The sequence below is a fragment of the Truncatella angustata genome, assembly GCF_020726525.1.
Source record: "Truncatella angustata strain MPI-SDFR-AT-0073 chromosome Unknown BKA67scaffold_4, whole genome shotgun sequence".
Taxonomy (NCBI): domain Eukaryota; kingdom Fungi; phylum Ascomycota; class Sordariomycetes; order Amphisphaeriales; family Sporocadaceae; genus Truncatella; species Truncatella angustata.
In genome coordinates, this window is record NW_025763384.1 from 1,923,401 (window position 1) to 1,948,990 (window position 25,590).

General features: G+C 50.0%; 8 protein-coding genes across 8 annotated transcripts; 4 read left to right on the forward strand and 4 right to left on the reverse strand.

The window, feature by feature from the left end:
• Positions 1-215: 215 nt before the first annotated feature.
• BKA67DRAFT_518427 (cAMP phosphodiesterases class-II-domain-containing protein) lies at positions 216-2,488 on the reverse strand (the record flags this gene model as incomplete). The annotated part of the gene is made up of 2 exons (XM_046098003.1): positions 216-1,685; positions 2,432-2,488. The coding sequence occupies 2 exons, from the start codon at positions 2,486-2,488 to the stop codon at positions 216-218; spliced, it is 1,527 nt and encodes a 508-aa protein (XP_045958560.1).
• Positions 2,489-3,615: 1,127 nt separating this feature from the next.
• On the reverse strand, positions 3,616-6,243 carry BKA67DRAFT_535621 (uncharacterized protein; the record flags this gene model as incomplete). Its single annotated transcript, XM_046100045.1, has 1 exon — positions 3,616-6,243. One exon carries the CDS (start codon positions 6,241-6,243, stop codon positions 3,616-3,618), a length of 2,628 nt encoding a protein of 875 aa, XP_045958561.1.
• A 1,913-nt stretch (positions 6,244-8,156) lies between these two features.
• Positions 8,157-13,918, forward strand: BKA67DRAFT_518027 (acyl-CoA ligase; the record flags this gene model as incomplete). The annotated part of the gene is made up of 4 exons (XM_046097974.1): positions 8,157-8,216; positions 8,406-8,428; positions 8,545-13,146; positions 13,201-13,918. 4 exons carry the CDS (start codon positions 8,157-8,159, stop codon positions 13,916-13,918), a joined length of 5,403 nt encoding a protein of 1,800 aa, XP_045958562.1.
• A 171-nt stretch (positions 13,919-14,089) lies between these two features.
• On the reverse strand, positions 14,090-16,081 carry BKA67DRAFT_274541 (Clr5 domain-containing protein). The gene is made up of 2 exons (XM_046095906.1): positions 15,565-16,081; positions 14,090-15,509 (listed from the first exon to the last, which is right to left on the reverse strand). The coding sequence occupies exons 1-2, from the start codon at positions 15,786-15,788 to the stop codon at positions 14,261-14,263; spliced, it is 1,473 nt and encodes a 490-aa protein (XP_045958563.1). The 5' UTR covers positions 15,789-16,081; the 3' UTR covers positions 14,090-14,260.
• A 177-nt stretch (positions 16,082-16,258) lies between these two features.
• On the forward strand, positions 16,259-16,995 carry BKA67DRAFT_646042 (uncharacterized protein; the record flags this gene model as incomplete). The annotated part of the gene is made up of 2 exons (XM_046105900.1): positions 16,259-16,394; positions 16,455-16,995. Exons 1-2 carry the CDS (start codon positions 16,348-16,350, stop codon positions 16,993-16,995), a joined length of 588 nt encoding a protein of 195 aa, XP_045958564.1. The 5' UTR covers positions 16,259-16,347.
• A 2,541-nt stretch (positions 16,996-19,536) lies between these two features.
• On the forward strand, positions 19,537-20,674 carry BKA67DRAFT_658602 (uncharacterized protein; the record flags this gene model as incomplete). Its single annotated transcript, XM_046107303.1, has 3 exons — positions 19,537-19,689; positions 19,751-20,055; positions 20,137-20,674. 3 exons carry the CDS (start codon positions 19,537-19,539, stop codon positions 20,672-20,674), a joined length of 996 nt encoding a protein of 331 aa, XP_045958565.1.
• A 94-nt stretch (positions 20,675-20,768) lies between these two features.
• BKA67DRAFT_274554 (uncharacterized protein) lies at positions 20,769-22,533 on the reverse strand. Its single transcript, XM_046095907.1, has 3 exons — positions 21,716-22,533; positions 21,218-21,653; positions 20,769-21,168 (listed from the first exon to the last, which is right to left on the reverse strand). The coding sequence occupies exons 1-3, from the start codon at positions 22,031-22,033 to the stop codon at positions 21,071-21,073; spliced, it is 852 nt and encodes a 283-aa protein (XP_045958566.1). The 5' UTR covers positions 22,034-22,533; the 3' UTR covers positions 20,769-21,070.
• A 1,019-nt stretch (positions 22,534-23,552) lies between these two features.
• On the forward strand, positions 23,553-24,569 carry BKA67DRAFT_592489 (uncharacterized protein; the record flags this gene model as incomplete). The annotated part of the gene is made up of 3 exons (XM_046104841.1): positions 23,553-23,585; positions 23,648-24,067; positions 24,126-24,569. The coding sequence occupies 3 exons, from the start codon at positions 23,553-23,555 to the stop codon at positions 24,567-24,569; spliced, it is 897 nt and encodes a 298-aa protein (XP_045958567.1).
• Between the last annotated feature and the right edge of the window lie 1,021 nt (positions 24,570-25,590).

Sequence of the window (25,590 nt, forward strand, 5' to 3'; positions counted from 1 at the left end):
CAAGGCCACCATTACATGTGCCATAACATGACCACCTGATAACCAACGTTTAGCCCAAGCGCCGTGTTATACATATAAGCCTAGCCTTTGGCTCAAAGTCAAATGAACACTGGCATTCGGATCAGTGACAGCTGTATCCGCATATAAACTCCTCCGTTCCATACCGTGCCCTCATATAATACCGGTAGCGTTCATTATTTAAAGCCCAAAGACGCCTAAAAGAAAAAGCTGTCGCCTTTCTGTGAAATGACGAATTCGCACCCGAGTTGAGCTTCTTTCTCATAATCCAGAAGCTCGCTGATGATGATCTCGCCTGTTGTTTCTTCGTCACTAAAGTTATCCTTCACGTGAATAATGACGACTTTCAAACCCTCAAGGGGTCGAACAGAGATGGGTTTCTGTGGAATAGAAATCTGAATTGTCGGGTCTAGGTCCTGGAGACTCAGTTCAGCAGTAGGTGTCGCAATATGCGGGGTCGTCATTGGCGATGGGAAACCGTCTGAACCTGAGTAAGACCGCGTCGGTTTCGTAGACTTGGGCGAAACGGGATACTCATCCGGTGTTGATCTAGCTGGATTCATCCGGCGGACGGCTTCCTCCAACTCTCGTTTTCGTTTCTTAGTCGTCTCGAGTTTAACAGGACGCTGGCGAGCACTTTCGACTTCGCTGGCCAATGCACGCATCTCTTCTATGATGAAACGTGGAGCTAAATGGCCGAACAATCGATCGTCAGACTGACTGTCGTCGTAGCTACACTCGATGAAAATGGCAGCCAAGTCGCCCCGAGCTATCCTAGGAGCTGCTTCTTGCCAGATGACAAGATTTCGAGGAGATAAGGATATAGTATCAGGCTCGACATCACCAAAGATGAGAACCTCTTTGCCGGTTTTGTGGCAGCGTATGAAATAAGCACTAGAATCATACACACATATATGTTCTTGCTCCTGACTTTGCGCTGAGGATCGCGCCATGCTTGTAGCTCTGAAAAGACCACTTGGACCCGAAGCAGCATTACTGCCAGGGGCGCTTCGTGGAAACATGATCGACATATCTGCGCTCCCGATTCGAGACGATGACTGCGAGCCACGGTGACTGTGTCTCTCTATGCAATGACCGTGACTAACACCAAATACTTTCACGCCAAGGCCATCAGAGATTTCAAGGTAACCTTTGCCTGCTCCTTCACCCATTGCAGGACTTCCGCCTTCCACAAGTCGCATATAAGTCACCAGTCCAGCACCATTGTTTTCATCCGATAGGTTCGGCCATATCGTGTTATTGAAGATATGTGTCTTGAAAGCCGAGATGGTGGATGGAAGACCGGCCAACCGTTTCGGCCTTGTTCCAGGTAGTCCAGCGGTATTGATAACGAAGCCACTGATATGGTCGAGATGAGGATGAGTGATCAGATATGTGTCGATGAGCTGTCTAGTGATGTGAACCGCATTTCTCTCTGGCGATTTTGCATTGACTTCCAATCCAGCAAAGGGGCCAGTCTCTAACTTGTGTGGCAGTGCTACTTCCGTACCTAACCCTTGCGGTAGGGTTTCCTGAAGAATTCGAGTAATGGCAGACAGATGGACGCCCGCATCCACGGCGATTATAGAGCCTCGAGCCCATCCAGCTTGGGTAGCTCGTACAAGAAGCGCAGTGACATTGTTTTCTTGTGGTCCACCCCCTGATCCCTACAGACGCAGTCGTTAGTATCTGCAACGGAGTTTAAGTCCAAACGAAGTTGTGGCTGCACAACAAAGCAGATCTCAAAACATTTTGAAAAGAGGGAACATCCAACGGGAGTAGACGGCCGGTCCGCGGAGCATTAGGTTGTCCAACTACCGAGCGCAATGACTTCGTCGCATTTCTGAATAATGGTGAGTCAACTCGAATAACGAAGCCATCACAAGAATATCATGTGATACGTCCAAGAACCTTGCTTGGGTGGATTCCTGTAACAGCTCAGATATTGAGCCGGACCACTTATCTGCTGCCAAAAAAAGCCAACCCCGCCTTGAGTTCCAAACAAAGCGAATCACAAGGCACGATACTCCAATAATCAGGAACCGAACAAGTATTGATTATGTGCCTCTGAGATGCTCGTTTCGATTGGCACCATGTTGTCCTTCGAATATCTTAGCAGCATGTGAGCAGTCGGGGTGCAGGCACAAGCACAAGCGTGGAGTTTCGTGACCCGCCAGTATCCATAATGCGCTGCACTGCTCCATATGTAATCATGACCGAAGCGGACGAATTGGCACTCATCTTCCAGTCACAGAAATCCGGGGCTTTTTGTACGTCGCATCTGCATCATCCGATGAGTTGCCAGTCGCCAGGTGTCAAGGAGTATGGAATGCTGATCCCAGGGCTGGTGAAGATTGCCAATTTGTGACAAGAAGCGATGCGCTGAATGCTGGAGAATAGAATGGCAACTCACAAGGACAATGACCTGCAAAGCATGCGCTGGACCATCTTCTGCTTCATCGCCGCTCATATTGACGGTGCGCACAGGTTTTCCAAGCCTGAAATCTGGTTCTGTATCGACAATGTGGCTTTGTCTTGCAGACTGGCAGCACGTCCTCGAGTCGCGAGACAATGCACTCGGCCGCGCCTTTGGGATTGCTTGCCCGTCGCACAGGAAGCCTGAACCCGGTGGTTGGAACCTGGCTGGAATACACGTGACGTGGGCGTACGTCCGGCTCGATCACCCTGTGAACGTCTTCGCCCTACTGTAGAGCTCTCCCTTTGCGCACGCTACCAAATGTCTCTCTCAATTACCGACACAAAACGTTTGCCCAGGATGACACAATGAATATGGCAATCAATAGCTACGGCATCAGCCAAGCCTACAGGAAACCATTACCTTTTTAAAGTTCAGTGTCGGTTCTCGTGGAGCAGACGCCTAATCCCCAATTTTCGTGGCTGCCGTGGTGGCACAGCGCTAAAAGCAGAGCGCTGGGAATAACCAGGGTCTTCGAAGCTGCAAGCGTTTGCTTTTAGCGCAGTCCTCTCGGCCACGCCGCTCGTCTCGGCCAGAGAAATGAGTTTGCAATCAGGCTTCCCGTGCAGTGGTTTGTATCGTGTGACTCAGTTATAGTATCGCGGTACGCCGATCCTGTCAGATATACTTGCATGGTGCATGTCTCACGCAAACCGTACCTGGCACATGCTGTCACCCCAGCATAATCGCAGGAAACCTACATACTGGCATGTACTACGTACCCTACAGACTCGGCAATGCGATTCAAATTCTCCAATACTTCACTTGCGGAGTCGATGCTATCATTTTGAGCGATACGCACGGGATTTAATCATTGAATATGTAAATAGATAAACAAGCGCGAGAAGGCATAGGAAAACTGCTTCGCATAGCCAGTTGATTATGCGCTAACCTAGTACCTACCTATAGAACTTTCGCGGTCGGTTTCCTTGTCGCCCTGAAGGGGAGTCCAAGTTCTCACCTTAAACTTGCCTTGATGCTTCCCCACTATTGAAATGGCAGGCTCTTCAAGTATCGTTGTCGGCATAGTACTGACGTGCATGCTCTATTGTCCATATCGAACGGGGGGTGTATGGGCTGAAGCCTGGGACGGACAATTTCGCGTATGCCACGGAAATACATTATGAGTCGAGATTTTCATTCTCATGCTGAAAAAATTGCTCCTGCTCATCGAACAATGCTTGCTCCGCAGCCATATCATTCAAGCTGTAGAGTTCAGGGCCGCTATTGAGCAAGTCATCCAAGTTGAAATGACCATCCAATGGAGCATTAAAAGAGAGAAACTCATCGAAACTGAAGTCATTGTTCTGGATGTTTACCGATATATCTTCCTCGGCCACGATATCACTTTTGGCATCATGATGCTGCCCTGGAGAATTAGGCAAAGCTTCCTGCGCCATCGTGTTATCGTTCTTGACCTGCATGCTGCCACCAGTTTCCGATAGGTCGAGGCGAGCTCTCTTGTGTGGAGGGTTTTGGCCGTCATGGGACTCAAGGGTGTATGTCTCTTCATACGTAGGATCTCCAAGATATACGTCCTCAATGCTGCGCTTTCTTGAGGTCACGGTGTTTTCTTGGGACGTCATCATTGAGTTCACACCACCTCTTTGGGTGAAGCCCGACTGGAATACATGAGGCAAGTCCGCCAGCAAGGGAATCGGCCTCGTCATGTTGTATACATCTTGCAGTTGTCCATTGGATTTTGTACGTGGGTACAAAACTGCTGTGGACGACAGCTCTGCAGTCATCCGTTTTCGCTTAACGGCTGGCTGGGTCGTAGTCATATCTGGTGCCAAACCTTGGTCAATGTCTTCGAATCCGCGCTTCTGCACTTGAGCGCGTGATGGCATGGGAGCAGACACAGCCGGAGGGTTGACGGCAAAACCGACACCAAGGTTGTCAGTTGACATATATGGAGCCATCAAACCAAGCGCGTTAGGGGCTGTAAATATGTTATGCGCGTCTGGCACATATGTGTACTGTAGTTGAGGCTCTGATACCGCGTTCTGCAGCACCTCACCCTGCGCCATGAGATGCACTGCTCTGTAGTCCATTTGATGGACTTTTGGTGCATGGCGCTGTTGCAAAAGATACATCATCTCAGATCTGTATTCGTAAGTGAGCAATATGTTGTTTGGACACGGATGCGGCAGATACTGGGGACTGTCTCGAAGTCGTCCGAGATGATCTAGATTTGATTTCCCAGTTCGTCTAGGCATGAAACCCTTTGTGAAGTTGTCAGGATTGTACACGACGTGAGGGAACTGATTCTCGTTCGTAGGCTCGGTTTGTTGTTCGCTGGGAAGTCTCTCGGATAGAGGCCCCTTTCTTTTGCGACTGTTAAATACTTCCCAAAAGTACTCAAGGTTGCCCAGATGGACTCCAGCCTGACAGGGTTCCGCTCTCCCACAAAGTCCTGCCACTTTTGCTCGTTCCTCTCTGGTGTTGTTCCCGCTTAAAGCATAGTTGTTCTTGTCGGTCTCTACCATGGTCTTCGTCAGGCTGTCGTCAAAATGGCGCGGTCTCGCGGTCTGGTCCCAGGTAAGTGAAGTCTTCTCCTTTTGGCAGTCTTTGCGGAGTTGCGAGAGATATAGTTCCCAATCGCTATGCCTGTCCCATTCAGTATCAACCCATTGATGGATACCTTCGATGCATGCTTTGTAGCTTTTTCGATTTCTGAGTGAAAACGGGTTTATGTTTTCATGGTCGAATTCCCTCAAATCCAACCGGACATCAAGGTCACGCATTAGTTTCAGGATATCGAAATGCTTCTCCAAGCAAAACAGGTGGATATAGCCAGCGACATGCAAAGGATCGCGGCTGCTCCCATCGATGTTCATCCGCTCGTCGAGTGCAACACGGGGCTGCCCTGCTCGGAACGCCCAACTGTTTGCCGAGCACTCTCGAAGACAACATTGGTTGGACTTCTCTCCAGGAAACCTGTCCTTACTGGCTGCGGGAGTCCAACCTATCCACAGGGTCAGGCCATGACGTCGCGTGGCAGGTATTCCCTGATCCCCAGGACATAACACTTGTTTCTCTCCAGGGAGTAGTTGCCTCGGTACCCATACATCAGTGGTCCACTTGCGCGTAGGCTGGGCATAGAAGTAAGCTTCTAGTTCAGACCTGGAAAACTTCTTTTGATACAACTGACCTAGGTGATCGTACTCAAACGTGTGCGTACCGCGTGGCGTTCTCCACCCCCAAGGCGCAGGTTGCTTTGGCGGAAAGCCATACCAGTTTTGGTAGTCAATCTTCCGTGGGTTTCGCCTCTTCTTTGGTTCTTCCTCCTTAATACTTACCATTTCAGCCTGCTGCCATGCTTCTGTTTCCACGACCTTTGGTATCGTTGCCTTCCCTTTTGCCTTTCTTCCCCTAGGCGTCCTAGTGACAACCGGCATCTTGCCGCTTGGCGGCCCTCGTCCGTTCGGATATAACAAAGGCTCGTCAGCAGGAGCACCGTTCACGGGAGCCGTCTGTGGGTACGGGAACGGGAACGGGGGCACACATGGCATGCTCGGGAAGGCCCAGTTCTTCTGCTGAATTGGGCCTTCAGATCCCGATGTATAGGAACGATTTGGTAGGAGTGGTTGAGATGGAGGATCCGAGGAAAGCAACAGGTCAGGCGTGGTTGACCATGCCAGGTGCCCATATTTGTCCATATTTAATAGATCGACTGTTTTGCGTTCATCCATCGCGACACCCTGAGCGCCGTGGCTACGTTGAAGGCCGGTTTGAAATTCCGCCATAAGGCGCTGTGCAGTGCTTGTATCTGATTTAACAGAATCCAAGCCTGTTTTCAAAGCGTCTATAAGCAGCTACACCATAGATTTGGAAGCGGCACTAATACTCTTAAATATGTTGTCACGTCTTTCCTTTGAAACAATGCGCCGCTCAAGGCAATTCTTCGTCAACAGTGGTATTGTATGAAGCATTGTGGTGCGAGAAAAAGGCTTGTAGTAGGTCATTGTCATGTATAGCAACAACTATCTAAAAGAACCCTACGCTCATTGTCATGCCGAAATTCATAGGATAACAAGTGGCCCAATAATTCCTCAGCATCTGAAACGCCGTAAGGTCTATTTTGTAAAAGAAAAAAGAATCCCCTCCAGGACGAGAGCTCCTGAAAACCATTAGCTACTAATTCCAATTTTTTTTTTTTGAATGATTGACAGGCATGGGTTGGGGAGTAGAATTCAGGAGCTCAATGCATATTCTCAACAAAATTTGTTCTGCTCAGGTCTGTGATTTACATTGGATTCATCATGTAAGGTGGGAGGGGTTTGGAAAACACGTGAGTACATACCATGAGGATTCCTGGTCACCGAACGTGACTCACCTACTGAGGGGATCAAGTTGCACATCGCAGGTTTTCAATATCCCGACTCAATCAACTCATTGCGGCGCCGCGAAACTCCTCGTGGCATTGCGCAGATTCCTCCCAAGCTCATGCGTCCGTGAGTGACGGCCGTGTGATCAATGGCCGGAGGTCTCAGGTCCTCGCAGATTCATGATCGAGTGTATTCCCCAGAGCAAAAGCCCAGGACATACAACTGGTTGTAAAGCAGGATGCGCCCTTGCGCCGAGTCTGAAATTTTTCGCGTGAGAAAACTATGTAGAGTACATTGGTCCGTGCGTCACTGGTTAGTGAGCCTCCCCACCACGGTCTGAGGTGGGCGGAGGCTCGGAGTTTGCGCAACCGTCGTGACCAATCACGTCGTGGCCCGAAGGATTCATCGATCTCACAGGGTATTTTGCTTATTTTGTGGTACTCCGTATTGATGCGCCCACGGTGCTCGCATCGCTTGATAGACGATCAATGTCACAGAGTCGGGATATCCCATCCAATGTACGAATCCGTACACACAAACACTTGCAGGTCCATGGGCTTGATGAATGTGGTTTAGTAGATGGACCCTGATGCAGTAACTTATTGGAAGGTGCGGTGCGATGCCTCGTATGCACAATACCCCTGGATTCTGCGAGCAAGGCGGCTTTTAAATGCTTACGAACACGAGCAGTCGTCGTATTCTGCCAATCATGGACGGAAGGAGATAGATGGCATGCTGCAAGATAATGTCATATTTCATCTTGGGCCTTGGATTTGCGGTTGAAATGGACGCAAAGTTGACCAGTCCGCGCGAACGAAAGGGCGCCCATGGCGGGGCGAGGGCACCTTCGATACATGCTTGCAGTAAAGCTAAAGGACTTTTAGTGCGGCTAAACCCTGTTGTGCCTCTGCTTGTCAGTGCTAGTCGCTTTATGGGTTATGTGGGTGTGTGTCGCTCTCCAGGAACCCCCCCGACCCGTGGACTGACTGCCGTCCCATCGTCAGGTCTTATTTCCACCCGGAATAGCTTCTAGGAGCCACGTTAGTGTACTGCATTTCCGAGTTTGCCATTTGGTGATATGAGTTTGGATCGCAAGAAGACGTTGCGGTTGCCTGTTTGAGCTGATTTGCGGGCTCCTCAAGAAAGGCGCCTGTTCCAGGTTTCCACTCTCACTCCCACTCCCACTCCCAGTCCAAGTTGAGGCCCTGCTCGTCGGCAAATCCGTTCGAACATTGAACCACCTACGTCACACCAAGACGACCTTATGAGGCTCGACGTCCTGCCAACACCGGCGCGTGTCACCGACGAGAGAGTAAACCCTCACCGACGACATGGCGCACCTCAGTCTTGAGCTCCAGGAGAAGCTGGACGAACTGCAGCAGGAGTTAGAGGTCAGTAATCCTCTCTTTTTTCAATTGATTGCGAGAAATCGACACCAAGCCTTTCCGATCTTGTCGATGTCTGCCTGCTCCTTTTCAGCCACATCTCGCTGCCGGCGGGGCTTTTTGGAGCAATGCAATAGTATCTGTTCCACCCGGCGATCCTGTAAGATTCCAAGCTGATGTTTGTTCGTGACGCAGGAAGGCGATATCACTGCGAAAGGGTATGTTCGTCTTGCAAGTCCTGTGCATTCTATTTGATGTTCCGCCAACTTCACACCCACACCCGCGACACGATGAACTCGTTGTTATAGTCCCTGACCATCCCGCAAACAAACAGATATCAGAAGCGCAGGACACAGCTGCTCTCGCAATACTTTCCCCAGCCCGCAGCCGCGACGACAGATGCGACCGGCGGCCTAAGAATACATTCGCCAGACAGCCCAGTATATGCCTCTAGTGATGGCCATCGAGGCGCCGCTCTGGCCGCCCTGAGCGCCAGTAACCCCGATATCGTTGCTGCCGACTCCCCGCCGAATAATGCCTCTCCTGCGGATTGGCGACCCCAGCCCTCTGCAAGTCATGCGTCATCCGGCTTTGAAGACAATCCTGCCACTCTTTTGATGCCAGGCGGTGCTCTCGCTGAACATCGGCCGACCATGAGCCATCATGACTCACTCTTCTTGAACCCAGCCCCGAGCTATACCATGGGATCCGATACTCCCACAAGGTCGGGAACAATGGTCTCCGGAGACTATGCTTTCAAGCCGGAGCACCAGGGCACCTACGGCCAACAACCACCGGCTGCTTATGACAGTCGGACGGGCACTATGTTGGACTCGCAGGGGTATTTCTCCGACTTTGCTGGGCAGCAAGCTTATGACCATCCACCCGGCGGTGATTATAATGGTGGGATGCAGAGATACTCGTCTAGTGACGCCTTTTCTCCCACCGCCGCCATGGCTCCGCCAATGCTCACTGCTAGCGACCTCCCGCCGCCCGAAATATTGCAATACCAGATGCCACTAGAGCCTAGAGAAGTACCGTTCGCTATACAAGATCCACATGACCAGAATACGGCCATGTCAACCTTCGACAATATAGCGGCAGTTCTGCGACATCGTGGCAGGACAATTGCGAAAATGCCTGCATATTGGGTGCTAGACGCAAAAGGCAAAGAGACGGCCTCCATCACATGGGATAAGTTGGCGTCACGTGCTGAAAAGGTTGCTCAGGTCATCAGAGACAAAAGCTCCTTGTATAGGGGAGATCGTGTTGCATTGATATATCGAGACTCCGAGATCATCGATTTTGCCATTGCGCTATTAGGTTGTTTCATTGCTGGTGTCGTTGCGGTTCCGATCAATGATCTTCAAGACTACCAGAAGTTGAACCTGATATTGACATCGACCCAGGCACATCTAGCGCTGACTACAGACAACAATCTGAAGAGCTTTCAACGTGATATCACCACCCAGAAGCTCACTTGGCCCAAGGGGGTCGAGTGGTGGAAAACGAATGAGTTCGGTGGCTACCATCCCAAGAAAAAGGACGATGTTCCGCCATTATCCGTGCCGGACCTCGCGTACATCGAGTTTTCTCGAGCACCAACCGGCGATCTCCGAGGAGTGGTGCTAAGTCATCGAACTATTATGCACCAAATGGCGTGTATGAGCGCCGTGGTTTCAGCAGTGCCCAACCATGGTCCTGGTGACACGTTTAATCGAGCTCTTAGGGACAAGAACGGTCGCCTAATAGGAGGTGGTGCAAGCAGCGAGATTCTACTTTCATACCTTGACCCACGACAAGGCATCGGCATGATCCTCGGTGTGTTACTCAATGTTTATAGTGGCCACACGACTGTCTGGGCGGAAAGCAAGGCTGTCAGCGTTCCTGGACTATACGCCCATTTGATCACAAAGTACAAAGCCACGGTCATGATAGCCGACTACCCAGGTCTGAGGACGGCTGCTTTCAACTATCAACAAGACCCGATGACGACGCGCAATTTCAAGAAGGGCACCGAACCTAATTTCCAAACAGTCAAGCTTTGTCTCATAGACACTCTCACTGTAGACGGCGAATTTCACGAGGTATTGGCTGATCGTTGGCTGCGACCACTCAGGAACTCGCGAGCTCGAGAAGTAGTTGCACCTATGCTATGCCTCCCAGAACATGGAGGCATGGTTATCAGTGTTCGCGATTGGTTAGGTGGGGAAGAGCGCATGGGATGTCCCCTCAAGCTGGATTTGGGCGAAGAATCAGAAGACGATGCAGAAAAAGAAGATCCCGAAAAAGAAGAGGAGAAGCCAGCCCCTTCCAACGGGTTTGGTAGCTTGCTTGGCGGAGGCACCACTACAGCAAAAGAACAAGAGGTTAAGAACGAACTGAGTGAGGTGCTACTCGACAGAGAAGCTCTCAAGACCAACGAAGTTGTTGTCGTAGCTATCGGGGAAGATGCTCGGAAGAAGGCCTCCAACGAGCCTAGCACTGTCCGACTTGGTGCATTCGGCTATCCGATACCTGACGCTACATTGGCTGTGGTGGATCCAGAAACAGGCTTGCTCACTTCACCTCATGCTATAGGGGAGATTTGGGTTGATTCTCCTTCACTGTCTGGTGGGTTCTGGGCTTTGCCAAAGCACACAGAGCAAATCTTCCATGCTCGGCCATACAAGTTTGAGCCGGGCAACCCTACGCCTACCCCTGTTGAGCCAGAATTCCTACGGACTGGACTTCTAGGAACCCTTATCGAGGGTAAAGTCTTTGTACTTGGTTTATACGAAGATCGCATCCGACAAAAAGTTGAGTGGGTGGAGCACGGCCACGAAATCGCCGAGCATCGCTACTTTTTTGTGCAACATCTGGTAGTAAGCATTTTGAAAAATCTCGCCAAGCAAGTCTATGACTGTTCGGCCTTTGATGTCTTCGTTAATGATGAGCATCTACCGATTGTGGTCCTCGAGTCAGCAGCTGCTTCTACCGCACCAACAACGTCTGGTGGCCCGCCTAGGCAGCTTGACACCGCGTTGTTAGATTCTCTTTCTGAGAGGTGTATGGAAGTTCTGGTGCAAGAGCACCACTTGCGGGTGTATTGCGTGATGATCACCGCTCCGAATACACTGCCACGAGTGGTGAAGAATGGCAGGAAAGAAATCGGAAACATGCTCTGTCGGCGAGAGTTTGACCTGGGCAATTTGCCATGTGTCCATGTCAAATTTGGAGTCGAACATGCTGTGTTAAACTTGCCTATTGGTGTAGATCCACTAGGCGGCATATGGTCAGACATTGCATCAGATTCTCGAGTCGAGATACTTGGGCCCGCGGACAAGCAGTATTCTGGCATCGATAGACGAGAGGTGGTCATTGATGATCGAACTTCAACCCCCCTCAACAATTTCTCCTCCATTACCGATCTCATCCAGTGGCGAGTTGCCCGACAACCTGAGGAGCTTGCATATTGCACCATTGACGGTAGAGGCAAAGAAGGCAAAGGTGTCACTTGGAAAAAGTTTGACACTAAAGTGGCGGCCGTGGCCATGTATCTACGTAACAAGGCTCGGATACGCCCACGAGATCACGTCATTCTCATGTATACACACTCAGAGGACTTTGTTTTTGCTGTTCATGCTTGCCTCAATCTCGGCGCTGTGGTCATTCCTGCGGCACCAATGGACGAGCGTCGTCTTAACGAGGATGTGCCGGCGTTCTTGCACCTCATCGCTGATTTCCAAGTCAAGACCGTGCTTGTAAACGCAGAAGTGGATCATCTTTTGAAGATGAAGTCGGTGGCTCAGCACGTCAAGCAGTCAGCACAGGTGCTTAAGATCGGCATACCGAATGTTTATAATACCTCAAAACCGCCAAAACAAAACAGTGGTCTTCGCGACCTTGGCCTCACTATGGATCCTGCGTGGGTTCAACGCGGTTATCCAGCTGTCGTTTGGACATACTGGACGCCGGACCAACGCAGGATCGCGGTGCAACTTGGCCACGACACCATCTTGGGCATGTGCAAAGTTCAAAAAGAAACCTGCCAGATGACAAGCTCCAGGCCAGTACTGGGATGTGTTCGAAGTACGACTGGTCTGGGATTCATCCACTCGTGTTTGATGGGTGTCTACATCGGAACACCGACTTACCTGCTCTCCCCCGTGGAGTTCGCCCAGAACCCGATGTCTCTCTTCTTGACACTTAGCAGGTACAAGATCAAAGACACGTACGCCACGCCTCAGATGTTGGATCATGCTATGAATTCCATGCCGGGCAAGGGCTTCACGATGCACGAGTTGAAGAATATGATGATCACAGCTGAAGGCAGGCCACGGGTTGACGTGTTTCAAAGAGTCCGTCTCCATTTCGCGGCTACGGGGCTTGATAGAACGGCCATCAACACTGTCTATTCTCACGTGCTAAATCCCATGGTTGCTTCAAGATCATACATGTGTATTGAGCCTATCGAATTATGGCTCGATCAACGGGCTCTGAGGAGAGGACTCATCATACCAGTAGACCCTGAAACAGATCCAAAGGCGCTGCTCATACAAGATTCTGGTATGGTACCAGTATCGACTCAGATCGCTATCGTAAATCCCGAAAGCCGACTACTCTGCCACGATGGAGAATATGGTGAGATTTGGGTAGACTCGGAAGCATGTGTCAAGTCCTTCTACGGTTCGAGGGACGCATTTGATACCGAACGCTTCGATGGCCGAACCGTCGATGGAGACCCCAACATAAGTTACGTCCGTACAGGCGATCTTGGTTTCTTACATAGCGTCAGCAGACCCATTGGCCCAGGGGGTGCTCAGGTTGACATGCAGGTTCTCTTTGTCCTCGGTAATATCGGCGAGACTTTCGAGATTAATGGGTTGAGTCACTTCCCAATGGATATCGAAGCCTCAGTCGAAGCTTGCCATAGAAACATCGTTCCCGGTGGTTGGTGAGTAGCCAAATCTCTTCCCAGATGTATACCCCATATACTGATCATGAACAGTGCTGTATTCCAAGCTGGTGGCTTGATTGCCGTGATTGTGGAGGTATCACGGAAGTCTTACCTTGCTTCAATTGTACCGGTTATCGTGAACGCGATTCTAAATGAGCACCAAACTATCATTGACGTCGTTGCATTCGTCAGTAAAGGCGATTTCCCCCGCAGCCGTCTTGGCGAGAAGCAACGCGGCAAAATTTTGGCGGGCTGGGTCACCCGTAAGCTACGCACCTTGGCTCAGTTCAACATTCGTGACATGCACATGGAGGGTGGTGACGGCCCTCTTGATGCTCACCGCGCAAGTATCGCTAGCTACAGGAGCAGCGGCATACCTGGTGCTAGCTCCCTACGAAACATGGAGCACGCGCCCCAAATCCTTGAGCAAGAAGAACTCGACAGCCAGATGAACAAGCTTGCCGAGCTACCAGCAGGTGGTGACATTTCTGCTAGGAGGGAGAAGCGTGCAACTGCACAGCCGCCTCGAATCGATACAGCGGCGGCTACTGGCCATGGCTTCCAATTGTCGAGCTACGGAGACTTCGACTCGACAAGGCCAACGTCAACCGTTAGTGGCACACCACAGATTCGCCTTCCCAGTGTTGACGGACGTGAGCCCGAGATGACCAGCCCCGATGTTGGCAACGCCGGTGTAGATGATGATGATTGGACTAGAGATGCAATGATGCACATGAACCTGGCGACTCAAATGGGAAAGCAGGGTTGAGTAGTCATTGGGGTTGTGTTGAGTGCAAGCGAAGATATCTCTTCTTTGTGAATACATTCGGGGTTCTGGGAGTTGGATTCGAAATGGTAATGTTGGTCTAGTGCATTGCGATGGGTCGAGGGTTGTGAGAGCATTGATAAGATGCGATGCGTCGTAAAGATTCGAGAATCAAGATATTTACCCTGATGAGCGAATTCCGAAATTAAGTTGGAAATGATGATTATGCTTCAGGGGCAAATAGACCTGCCATGTTCGGTGATATACATACCGCTTTGTATCTAGGCGCCTGACCATCTCAGTGGTCGCTGAGATTTCACAATGAACGTCAGTATCTGGTCGGGTTCATCCGGTATCATCGGGAATATCCTTCAAGAAGTCTTCGGTCACTTTGAGCATATCTGCACCGATCTCTTTCGCATATTCCACATCGCCTGCTTGACAGAATCTATCTTCCATCGTACACAAGTGCTGCAAATATCTGACGTTGGAATAGGCGCCAGTGGCGGCATACTTGATCGCCGCCTGGCGGATTTGGTCATTGCATGCTCTGGCTTGATCATACTGCTGATGGGCTAAGTGCTGGTTGCATCTTCCCTTAAGGGCATCACCCCAGGCTTTGAGCTCAAGTCTTTGATGGAGTGAAAACGGCTCCATCAGCAGCTCGTCTTTTGTCAAATGTGCCGGACCGAGCAATTCAATGACACCAATGATGGTGTTGTACTTGATCCTCAACTGCCGGAATTCACGCTCGGGTGAGACATTGGTTGTTATGTTAGGGGCTAGGTTGGTGAGCCCTATAGCTTCTCTGTCCTGGATGTCAGAAGCGACGCCCTTGACGACGAGAAAGTTCGTCGGTATGTCATGATCGGTATCGCCGTATCCCACATCCTCAGAGCCCATCTTATCAATTTCATCCACGACCGAGCACCATGGATCAAGCCGCCGTTGCATGATGTCGTATGTACAACGCCAAGCCTGGGTGATGACAGCCGTTCTCTCTTCGTCGGTAGATTCCGCAAGCACCCTGAACACTCTGGCGACCGGGTGATCGACAGGGAGTACCCGGAATCCGAGCGCCGCAATGTGACCTAAGAAGATCCGGAGGAGTTCCTCTTGTCCGCGTAAGAGCATACCATACATGATGTCGAGGAAGTTCCACATAAAGTGCACATCTAAAGCGCTTACAGCTTTCTCCGCGTGGATGAAAGCTTTCCTGACCGCTTTTCCGGCAAGACGACCATGGTGGCGGCGGTACAGAGCTGCTGAAAATTGAAACAACCCGTATGCTTCTTGGCTCTCGATGGGATAAAACGTTCCCAAGGGCGTGGGCTCAAGCGAATTTCTGGGCACTCCGGACGTGAAAGCGAAACATTCGAGTCTGGATTCATTAAAGGTTGACACAACATGAAATATGGAAAGGGTCCTCCGGTGCTCTGGGATATCTGCCACATGCGGTGTCAAAGGTGTTAGTGACCCAGCTGAACCCCATGCTGGGATGCACTTCTCAGGACCACTGCGTTGCTTGGCGAGTGTCCTCTCTTTGTACTTCCGAAACTCCCATCTCCTAAAGTGAGTTTTGTACATTCGAAGTCTGCAGCGCGATTAGTTCGAAATGTCGGCCCTTGTCATTGAGTGCCTCGTCCTACGTAGCCTTGAAGCCGTGCCCTCTGTCCATCTCCAGCATGAGTTCCCGTAACGTTCGATCCTCTCTTATATAAATCTGCTGTATAAGCGATCGCATAGCCTCCCACTCGTCTTCTTCGTGGTGGAGCAACGCAGACCCTGACTTCTGAGGCTCACGAATTGGCACATCTTGCAAAGGCCCTGTCTCTCGGACTGCCGGCTTGCACTGCTCGACAATAAAAGCCATGGGTCCCCGTTACAAGTCGACGTCTGAGTTTATCATCATTTGAGATGCGAAACGTGAGGTCATTGTTTTCCCAAAGCGGGAGATGTCCTTGGTGGTCAAAAACCTTCAGGAAAGTGAAAAATGAAGCGAGGTCCGTGATCCGAGATTGGTCGTCGCAGGTGTGCCAAACACTCCGAGGATGCAGAGGCGAGCAAGCTGTACTCCACCATGATTGCAACAGGAGATGGGACACGATGAAAAAGATGGAGCGGCCAAGGACGTGACGGATCAATGATCTCTACGGGTCCGTTAGGCGATCATTACCATTCATTGCAGACTACCAAGTAAGGATTAGATAAAGTTATTAGCTCAGCCACTGACTAACTTGAACGAGCCAGCGGGAGCCATTTTGAGAAGCTATAAGTGATCAAGTTCTTAAATTAGACTGGGCTAGTCTAGACAAAAGGTGGATCCAGCCGTTAGCATCGTCAGTCACATCAGAAGCAGGACACAATCAGGTCACAGGCAGATCACAAGAGTCAACAGTTAGACAGTTGTATAGAATACTAAAAATTCAATCATGTCACGTTCCCACTCTAGCCGCTCAGATATCTGGAGCGTTACCAGGTGACGCCACGAGGAGGCAGTGAGATCCGATTTCGTCACCCGCCTGTGACATATTAGCAGACGAGGGAGGGAGGGCGTCCAGCACTTCCCTACACATCCAGGCGGTTCAGCTATCAAAAGGCCCAGCGTCAATACCTTCACCAACCGCGTCTTGAACGCTCAGCAGGACGGCTGTCCCGGGTGCTTCCCCGCACCAAGCAACACTCTAGCCAGCGAAGCAATTGCCGCTCGCCTTCGACCTCCGCGGTGGAGGGCAAGACGGGGGGCACTCCATATTGCGCAGCGCTTTGTGCTCCAAGCGGTAACACTCCAGTCGAGGAAGGAGGCCCAGGGACCGATAACGCAGCATAGCACTAAGAGGTGCGAGACAGTCGACACAACCATGACCAGAGCTACTGATACCGGCGACGAGATAAGCCAGACAGATGGTCGCAGAGGCCTAGGATACGTTTGGCGTCTCCCGGATGACATTCGCTCACCCTGTGCGCACACCGCTCTCTCTCTCTCATCGGGGAGCCCGGTGACCAGATTGGCCGCGATACGGTATGAGTCCCCATGTGCTGGGCGACCAGACACCACGGGGGGGTTCCAATGGACATAGTCCTTAGAGAAACCTTCCGCAATGGGGATGTGTAGGGATTGTGGGGCTGTGTGAGGCCTGCCCAAGGGAGGCAAGTTCGGTATTCGATGCCTGGACACGATAATTATTAGTAAATCGTGACTGGAAGGCTGATATGGAAACACGGATCGATGGCATCAAGCTCAGAGAGCTAACAACGATGATGATGGAGGAAATGATGGAATGAGAGCTGATGGAGATGGGGATGCTGGGAAACTCACTATGTCGTCGGTGTCGTCGGTGTCGTTGGGGTCGTCGAGGTTGCTGAATGTGAGAAATGTTTGTGTGGAAAAATCTTGGAAGAACTGGTGAGGAAGTGCTGTTTAAATGTTTCAATCCGAGAGTTACTGATTATGGGTTTAATGATTGTGCTAACTCCCAATTCAGAACGAAATGATTACAGTTGAGAAATTTGCCTTGTAACTGTATAGAATCACTGTATCAGACCAATCAAAGCACTCGAAAATAGGTACGTCCCTGATTGTTGATCCCGCACCAGGCAGAACTCTTGAAGCAAACGCCCAAAATGGAATGGTGTGATTGGCTGGCAAGCAGTATGTCAAATTAAGAGATCAGTAATTAGGTCCATACCTTTTTTAGTGTTCATTGATTGTATGTTTTTAGGATTGGTGGTTTTTCTTTTTGGGGTTGGGTACAGTTGAGCACTACCTATTGAATCAATGAGGCAGAGGTTGGTTTACCACTTGTGAAATCATACGTGCCCTATGCAAGATAATGAGGTTAAACACTGTACGTGGCCAGCGAGGGCACGATGCTACCCATGACAGAATTAATGATTTGCAATTGACAGAGTATCCTGTTTTATGAAGCTGTTCATTTAGTGCAAGCTATGTAACATTTCTGCATGCTTTTGACTAGTAAGGACATGCATGATAGATAGATGGCGTCACAGTATAGCATAGCATAATTTGGATGGACGATCATTTTGACATTTGCAGTCCTCCTCAGATTAGTCAGACTCCTGCGAATAACATGTTCAAGAAGTCAGCTCAAGCTACACTCGGCACTGTCAGCTCATGGTATGCAGGATAGAAAATAATCAATAAAAGTGTTTACAACTGAGGACATAGTCTCTTGCTTACGCGTATCCATATGTGCTCCTGTGAATTCAAGAGAGACTTTTCCACATTGTTTGCTTATATATTAACACTATTAATTCAGTTGTCTGCCACAGCTTGTTGACGCCCACTGTTATTATGACTATGTTCGCAGTATGCCGCTTTTTACGGATCAATCTGGCTTGCAATATGCCGATGACTTCAAATTTAAGCCAGCCTACAGTTCCCCTATGGAACACAGACTTAATTTAGAGTATTCATGTTGAGGCCGTTGATCATCACTTTGTGGCATGAGGAAATATGTCAGACAGGGTAAGCTTCAGCTCAATCTCTTCCATCTCTACTCCATAATCATATGCAATTTGACGAGCTTCAAGTTCTTACGACTATATATAACCTTCCCCACTCCAGGTCAAGTCAAATCAAGCGTCCTTGGCCGTTGGATTGGATTGCACCTGCTATAGTGATCCGGCTCATAAGCGTCTATATTAGGTTAGGTTCGAGGACGAGCTGCACTGGTGCGTAGGACATTAACGCCGGGGTTAACACCCAAGTTTTGTCTAGACTAGTACTAGACTAACCTAGATATCAGAATAGATAGCCTCCTGCGAGCGCCCATTGATTGATGCTTTCCTGTTGCATCCACGAACACGACGATTACGACACCGCTCGGACGATCAGATACCGAGTAGTCACTGCCACGACAAAGGCACTACCGAAGATAACGGTTTCAAGTCTTCTTGGGAGGCGTTCCGATACTTTTCAGCACCACTTCAGCCCAACCTGATTTCTCAGAAAACAGCCCGCGCTAATCCCAAAAAAATCCTAACGGTTCAAATTCCGCCCCGCCAAGCATCAAGAAACTCTAAAGCAGTTAAGCATGATGAACAAGGCTTGCAGATGTAAGTTCAACTCCGCTATTGGGGTGACTCTGTGACATTTGAATGGCTACCTCCCCGGCTCTGTGATCAACTATGCGTGCGGCTGAGACGCTACAGGGGCATGAGTGGATCCTGGCGTTACCTGTATTGGCGTTGACAAGCGACAAATTGAACTCCATAGGACTTTCGGCATAGGCAGTGGAGCCCTGATTTGCTTGGCAACAAGGTGGTCATTCGGGAGGGAACTCGGGTGAGAAGAGTGTGTGCAATATTGGGTTCACGGTTAGTGAGGCTGAAAGCGTCCTGCTTCTAGGCAGAGAAGCGGTCGGCATGCGCGGTCCTTGACCGGAGCTCGTTTATAAAGACGAGGCACCAACCTCGTAATCTGCGGCTGGGACAATTCTGGTAACAATTGCGAATGGGCGAAGAAAAACAAGCGTCAGTGCGACTCGAGCCCGATCTTCATCCAGCGAAGAAGGCAATCAACAGCGGCGACCTTGACTTCAACTCATTTGAACGGATTTGTCAATTCCCAGGTTATTAAACCACCAGCCATAAGCAACATGGCCAACGATGGCAAAGCCATTATCCCGACCCCTACCTGGGTGCTCATAGTACGAGTTTTCCAAGTCATTCTATCCCTCATCGTGATCGGCGGCTCGGGATGGTTTATCCACAGCCTTTACCTTCCTAGTCTCGCCTTTGCGATCGTTTGCGTAAGTCGTATCGGCCCTCCTTTTTGCTTCACATGTTCGATTAACACAAATTCCATGGCAGACTCTCTTCACTTGGGTCATCTTCGTATATGCCATTCTATCTGAGAAGGTCAGCTCCTGCCACGGCGCCTACAACACATGGGCAATCTTGTCACTCGATGGTCTGATGATCATCTTCTGGCTGTCGGCTATGGGCGCTGTGGCGGCACAGCGTGGCGAGTTCAAATACAGTGTACAGGCGAGCTGTTTCAGCGACGGCAGCACTATCAACTCGGGCTCCTGTGTTATCTACAAGCGGGCGTACGTCGCCAATGATACGGCGCTCGCCGTCATGAGCGCTGTCGCAGGCGTATCTGCTCTCATCATGTAAGTCAATATCCGCTCTATAGGTCTTCAGTCTTTGACTGTGATTACGTATGGAAACAAACTAACAATCAGACACGACAGGCTTCTATTCGTCGCGAGCTTTGCCTATGTCTGCCACCATTTCCGCCTGTCCTGGGTCTCAAGCCCATCCGATGCCGAGAAGCAAGCCGGGGGTGGCGCTCCTGGCGCTAACAACACGACCGTACAACATCAACAGCCGGGAGTAGAGATGCAAGCAAATATACCGGCACAGCAAGCCCAGCCTCTTCTCAATCAGCAACAAGGAGGCTACCCAGTACAGCAGCAGCAGGGGGGTTACCCACAACAGCAACAGCAACAGCCGCCGAAGTGGGCGGAGGCAGTCTACCCCGAACATACTGGATACTCGCATCAGGGTACTCCTTCTCCTGCTCCTGCGCCTGTCTACAATCAGAATCAGCCTTACGACCCTTACGTACAACAACAGAGTACTGGATATGCTGGTGCTCCTGGTGTGTACTCGCCAAATCAGGCGAGCCCTGTTCATGAGGTCCCGTATAGCCCTCATACACCAGGACCCCACGAGGCCCCGGCACAACATGTGCAGCCAGTGTACCAGTTGCCTGCGGACCATCGGTGAGTCCAACTGGTGGTTGAGGAGGGTGTCGCTAGGAAATGTGTTGGAAGGCGCATTTGTATATTCTAGCCCTGAGCCTTAGCATCACGTCGGAAGTAATGAACATTTTTCCTGAAAATTATCGTTTTGAATTGCAATTAGTCGTCCACCTATGTTACCCTATTGTGACCTAAGGCTTTCATGTTCTCTAATGTACAATTTTGTTAAACCATACCAGCGCCAACGCATACCTAGCGCAAACCGTAAGCTGAGCTATATGCCCCAAGCTACCAAGTCGCAGTTTCTTTAGACTGTCCTTTATGTAACACCACCGTTGAATATTTCTTCAGTCTTTTCATGAACCATTTTTGTATGAAACAAGCCGAATGTTAGACATTCACCGCAGTAAACGTGTCATGATTAGATGTTGCTAAGACGCGGCCTCTTGCGGTTACTACTGGACGCAGGGTGCAGCTTGCCTTGCGTCTCGCGCTTGAGCTTCTCATCCAACACGCGTGCTGTGACTGATTAGCAATAAGAAAAATGGTGTGATTTGATAGAACTTACTAAGGACATCGTAACCAAATTGAGGATACTCCAAGCATAGGCCACGGAACTCCTCCTCGGCCTCGGCACGGAGGGTGTGACTTCTCGTAGCCCAGAAATTAGCAACGGGCGCACGGATTGATGCGTCCTCAGTGCTTGTGTAGGCATAGACGTAGCGGGCGTATTGGATCTCGCCCTTGGCCGTGGAGTTGACGCAGTGGATCTTGCTCGTAGCAAGACCCTTGAGCTTGCTCACGCCAAACCTGTCCGCCAATGTGTATACTCGCGCATGTTTCAACAGCTGGTTGCCCGACTCGTCCACGCTGGGCAACGACGGGTCAGTCTCCAACTGTCGGGTTCCGGGAATTTTCTTAGGGAAATAGTCGCCAGTGTAGAGGTATTCGAGGAAGCTGCCGACTGCATCGATCTCTTCGTTTTCCAGTTTGATCTGTCGGGGCTGAAATGTTCGTTAGCTCCAGTTGCCAGCAGTAGAACTAATTGGACACGGCAGGCACTTACACTTCCGTCGTTGCTGAAAGCGGCGCAAGCTTCCACGAAGTAGGGACTTTGCAGAAGAAGTGCTTGGTGTGCTGTAAGAATCGTTTCAATCCCACTGTTCCCGACTAGCAGGGTAACGACTGGACTCTTCAGATAGTCGATGAACTCGGGACGCTTCTCGGCCTCAGGCTCGGCCTCAGCACCTCCAGCGAAGGGAAGCTCGCTGCCGTTCGCGTTCTCGATGGCCCCTCCGGCTTCGTCGTCCATCTCCACATCCCCGGTGGCTTGTGTCGGCACCGGCGTCTCCTCGATGGGAAACTCTTGGTATTCATCGGCCATTTTGGTACTTCACTCGAAATAAGAACAGAGACAAGGCGTTGAGCCAACTGCGTGACTGACGTCACGCTGTAGAACGCCAGACAATGATTTGAACAACAAAATTGTACAGTTATGCGAAACGAATGTATATGTATTGTGAACCACGACGTCGAGTATGCTTGTTTTGGTTGCGAAAATAAAGCTGCTTCGCGGTAATGCGACGCGCCGAAAGCTGGTAAAGCTTCCGCTTGCCAATTGCCAATGGGGAGCTGTTCCCATGGAATGAGGTACCGTGCATAAACTGCGCGCTCGAGTACTTACTGTACAATGCTAAAAACAGCCGCCTGAGCTGTTCAATGCATGGTACCGAGCTTTGATGTAATCTTCACATTTCGTGTTATGAAATCATTGGTTGACTGCGAGTATTCACCACAATTATTGGTGTTGTGGCAAACTTTAAGCCCGCCGTCATGGTAACTATCTGTGACCAGTTCAGATAGTTACATAGATTGTTAACGTACAGCACGGGTCCGTAGCGGCACAGATCTCAATAAACCCCAACTAAACAAAGTGGAGTTGGACAAACCACGATAGAATCATCTTCAGACCATCGCAGACTTTTCAATCGTTCGAGGCCTTGCATTGCGACTATAGACATTACTGTTATATACTGTCCCTTCCTCTCCCACTGATCAGCAAGCCCTCATGGGCCAAGGATCTCAAGTCCAGTATAAAAGTGGCCGAAAGCGCTGCTCAACGTTTCTTGTCTCTCATCGGCAAGCACGCCAGATCACCCACAGAAGTCTAGAAGATTCCCAGCTGCACAAACTTTGCAGATACGGTGGTGGGCAGTCGGGGGGAGAAAATCCCGTCACTGATCCCCAGTAGATATCACTATGCAATCTTGCAAAGTGACTAAGGTTAGAAATGTGCACGACATCATATTGTTTGACTACTGTACAGCAATGCCGGTCCGAGCGGAGACTCTCCGGGACCACCGTGTCGGCAGATCACCCCCGGCAACGTCAGAAGGACTTTGGGGTCGGTCTTGCATGTGCCCTGACTAATGGCAACAGACTTGATATTACGAGGAAAGCTCATAGCAAGTGTGCATAGCAAGCACAATTCCATGGCCCAGGAGCTACTAGACTAGACTAGCCTAGTAGCTCCTGCTAGACTTGAGTCGAGATTGCTTCATTGCACGCGAGAAAGGTCCAATGTTGCAACATTGTCCTTGCTTACCAAACTATCGGCAAACACCAGATAGCATCTTGATAGAGCCAACGAAATCACATTCAGCCGGGACGAACGCCTGATCAATCACGCACTATTATGACGCGATATGGGTGCCGCTCCACATTCCGGCAATATATGAAATGACCCCGCCTCTTCCGAACATGCCAGAGAGATGGCTAAGAGACCTATCAGTTTTGGAGTTTCACTTCTGCTCTCCTTCTCATTCATACACGCACTTCATAACACTTGTGAGAATAAAAAGTCTTACATCGCGCCACCGTGGATCGTAGATACTTGTATCTCTATGTCTTCCATCAAGAATGTTGCCGTCATTGGCGTAAGTGGGGCTCTGATCTTATACAGATCCTCTAGAAAGGTTGTAACTAACAAGACCAATAGGCCTCAGGCAATGTCGGAAAACCCATTACTGAAGCACTTCTTGCGGACGGGTTCAACGTCACAGTTCTGACCAGAAACTCATCATCATCCACATTCCCATCTGGTGTGACCGTGAAGAAAGTGGATTATGACTCTGTCAAGTCGCTTGAGGACGCCCTGCAGGGCCAAGACGCCGTAGTATCTGCGGCTGCTTCCCCTGCTGTAGGCAATCAGTATCCTATCATAGATGCCGCCCTCAATGCGGGGGTCAAGCGCTTCATTCCGTCAGAGTTCGGCATCAACACAAGGACAGTGCAGCACGAGGGATTGAAGACAATTATCGCTGGCAAAATCAAAGTGGCTGATTATCTTGCCGAAAAATCCAAGGGGAACCCATCTTTCACCTGGACTGGAGTCGCCAATGGCCTCTTTTTTGACTGGGTATGTAAACGTCTGGGAAACACCACGTGTTAGACGGAGACTGATTGCATCGATGTAGGGTCTTCGACTCAGCGGCCTCGGATTCGACAAGAGCGGCAAGAGTGCCAATATTATCGACTCGGGAAACACTCCATTTTTCGCATCCAACTTGTCATTCATCGGTAAGGCGGTTGCGGCGATTCTTAAGAATGCAGACAAGACTGCAAACCAATATTTGTCTATCGCCTCTTTCACCATCACCCAGAACCAACTCTTGAAGATAGTAGAAGAGGAATCAGGGACGAAGTGGACGACCGAACAAATCAAGTCGTCCGATCTGGACAAAATTGGCTATGAGAAGCTGGAGAAGAAGGACTTCAGCGCTTTCAGAGATTTTCTTCAGGTATACTTGTACAAAGATGGTGGCGACAGTGCAAATACTGAGTTGGCTAATGGCCTCCTCGGCTTGAAAGAGGAGGATCCAAGACCAACTATCAAGAAGTTCCTTGAGGGTACATTGTAGTTAAAGGAAGAAACATTTCAACTGATCATAGTGGTAATATCTCTTGTGCACTACAACGATCGAAAATTGACTAGATTTGGGGTGTATGAAGATAGTAATAGCTATAAGGTATGCTACATATTATAACCCCGTTTGGAACCGGGTTGCCTTTTTTCGGAAGGTACGCTGAACAAGTGCCCATGGACTGACTGAAGGGCCGACTAAAGTTAGTCTAACGCGATAGCTCAAGAAAGCAAAACTGTATTTCCGCTTGGCACTCTCTATGTCGTGGGAAACAGGCCGGAAAGGATGACCGTGAAGCAACCAGGGGGTCAGTTCGCTAGTGCGCCGTTTTCTGTCAGCGGCAACAGCCGAAGCTGAACTCGGAGCAGACGGGGAAAACCTGCGCTATTTGTTCCTGAATGCGACCTTTGTCTTTCGTGCATGGTCTTAATCCGGTGCAAGAACAGTCAATATGATTTCGAAAGTATGATAACACCAGAAGATCCATTGTTGCGAATAAGCCAATCTATGATGATGTCGCTGCCACGCGAAAGTGCGCAGATTATTCTTTTAGTCAAAGCCCGACTTTAAAATTACATATGCATGTCGAATCAATATGCGGTTACCTTATGCAAGGCACAACGTAGACAAGATTACCGATATACCATACAGGGGCTTGGCAAAGCGGTTGGCAGTATGCATTCGGCCTTATATGAGCTGCAAAACGGACTTGTGACCAATTCGCAAGTGACTATTGGATCTTGCCCACCGGGACTATTGACAGAGATCTGTATTTGGATATGATTGAGATGGTGTGTGTGCGTGGAACCGTGGCCTATGCGTCAGTGCGCTTGCAGCGGGCTTATATCCCACTGTAACGAATGTAATCTTAAGCGGAGGTTATTTTTTGGAGCCACATCATTCAGTATAGTCGGGCTCTATATCGTCCCGACGTCCTGGCTTGGGTGCCTAAATCGTTTTTGTCACATTGGGCCATCCATACTATCCCTGGGCTATGTGCATTGCATTTGTTCGTAGA

Excerpts from the sequence above, each read along its gene's own strand:
- BKA67DRAFT_274541 (XM_046095906.1), bottom strand. The coding sequence starts at position 15,788 with ATGGCTTTTATTGTCGAGCAGTGCAAGCCGGCAGTCCGAGAGACAGGG. Across the intron at positions 15,510-15,564 it reads GGGCACGGCTTCAAGGCTAC|ACTTCGAATGTACAAAACTC; the intron begins GTAGGACGAGGC and ends ATCGCGCTGCAG.
- BKA67DRAFT_274554 (XM_046095907.1), bottom strand. The coding sequence starts at position 22,033 with ATGGCCGATGAATACCAAGAGTTTCCCATCGAGGAGACGCCGGTGCCG. Across the intron at positions 21,654-21,715 it reads CTTTCAGCAACGACGGAAGT|CCCCGACAGATCAAACTGGA; the intron begins GTAAGTGCCTGC and ends CGAACATTTCAG. Across the intron at positions 21,169-21,217 it reads ATTTGGTTACGATGTCCTTA|CACGCGTGTTGGATGAGAAG; the intron begins GTAAGTTCTATC and ends AATCAGTCACAG.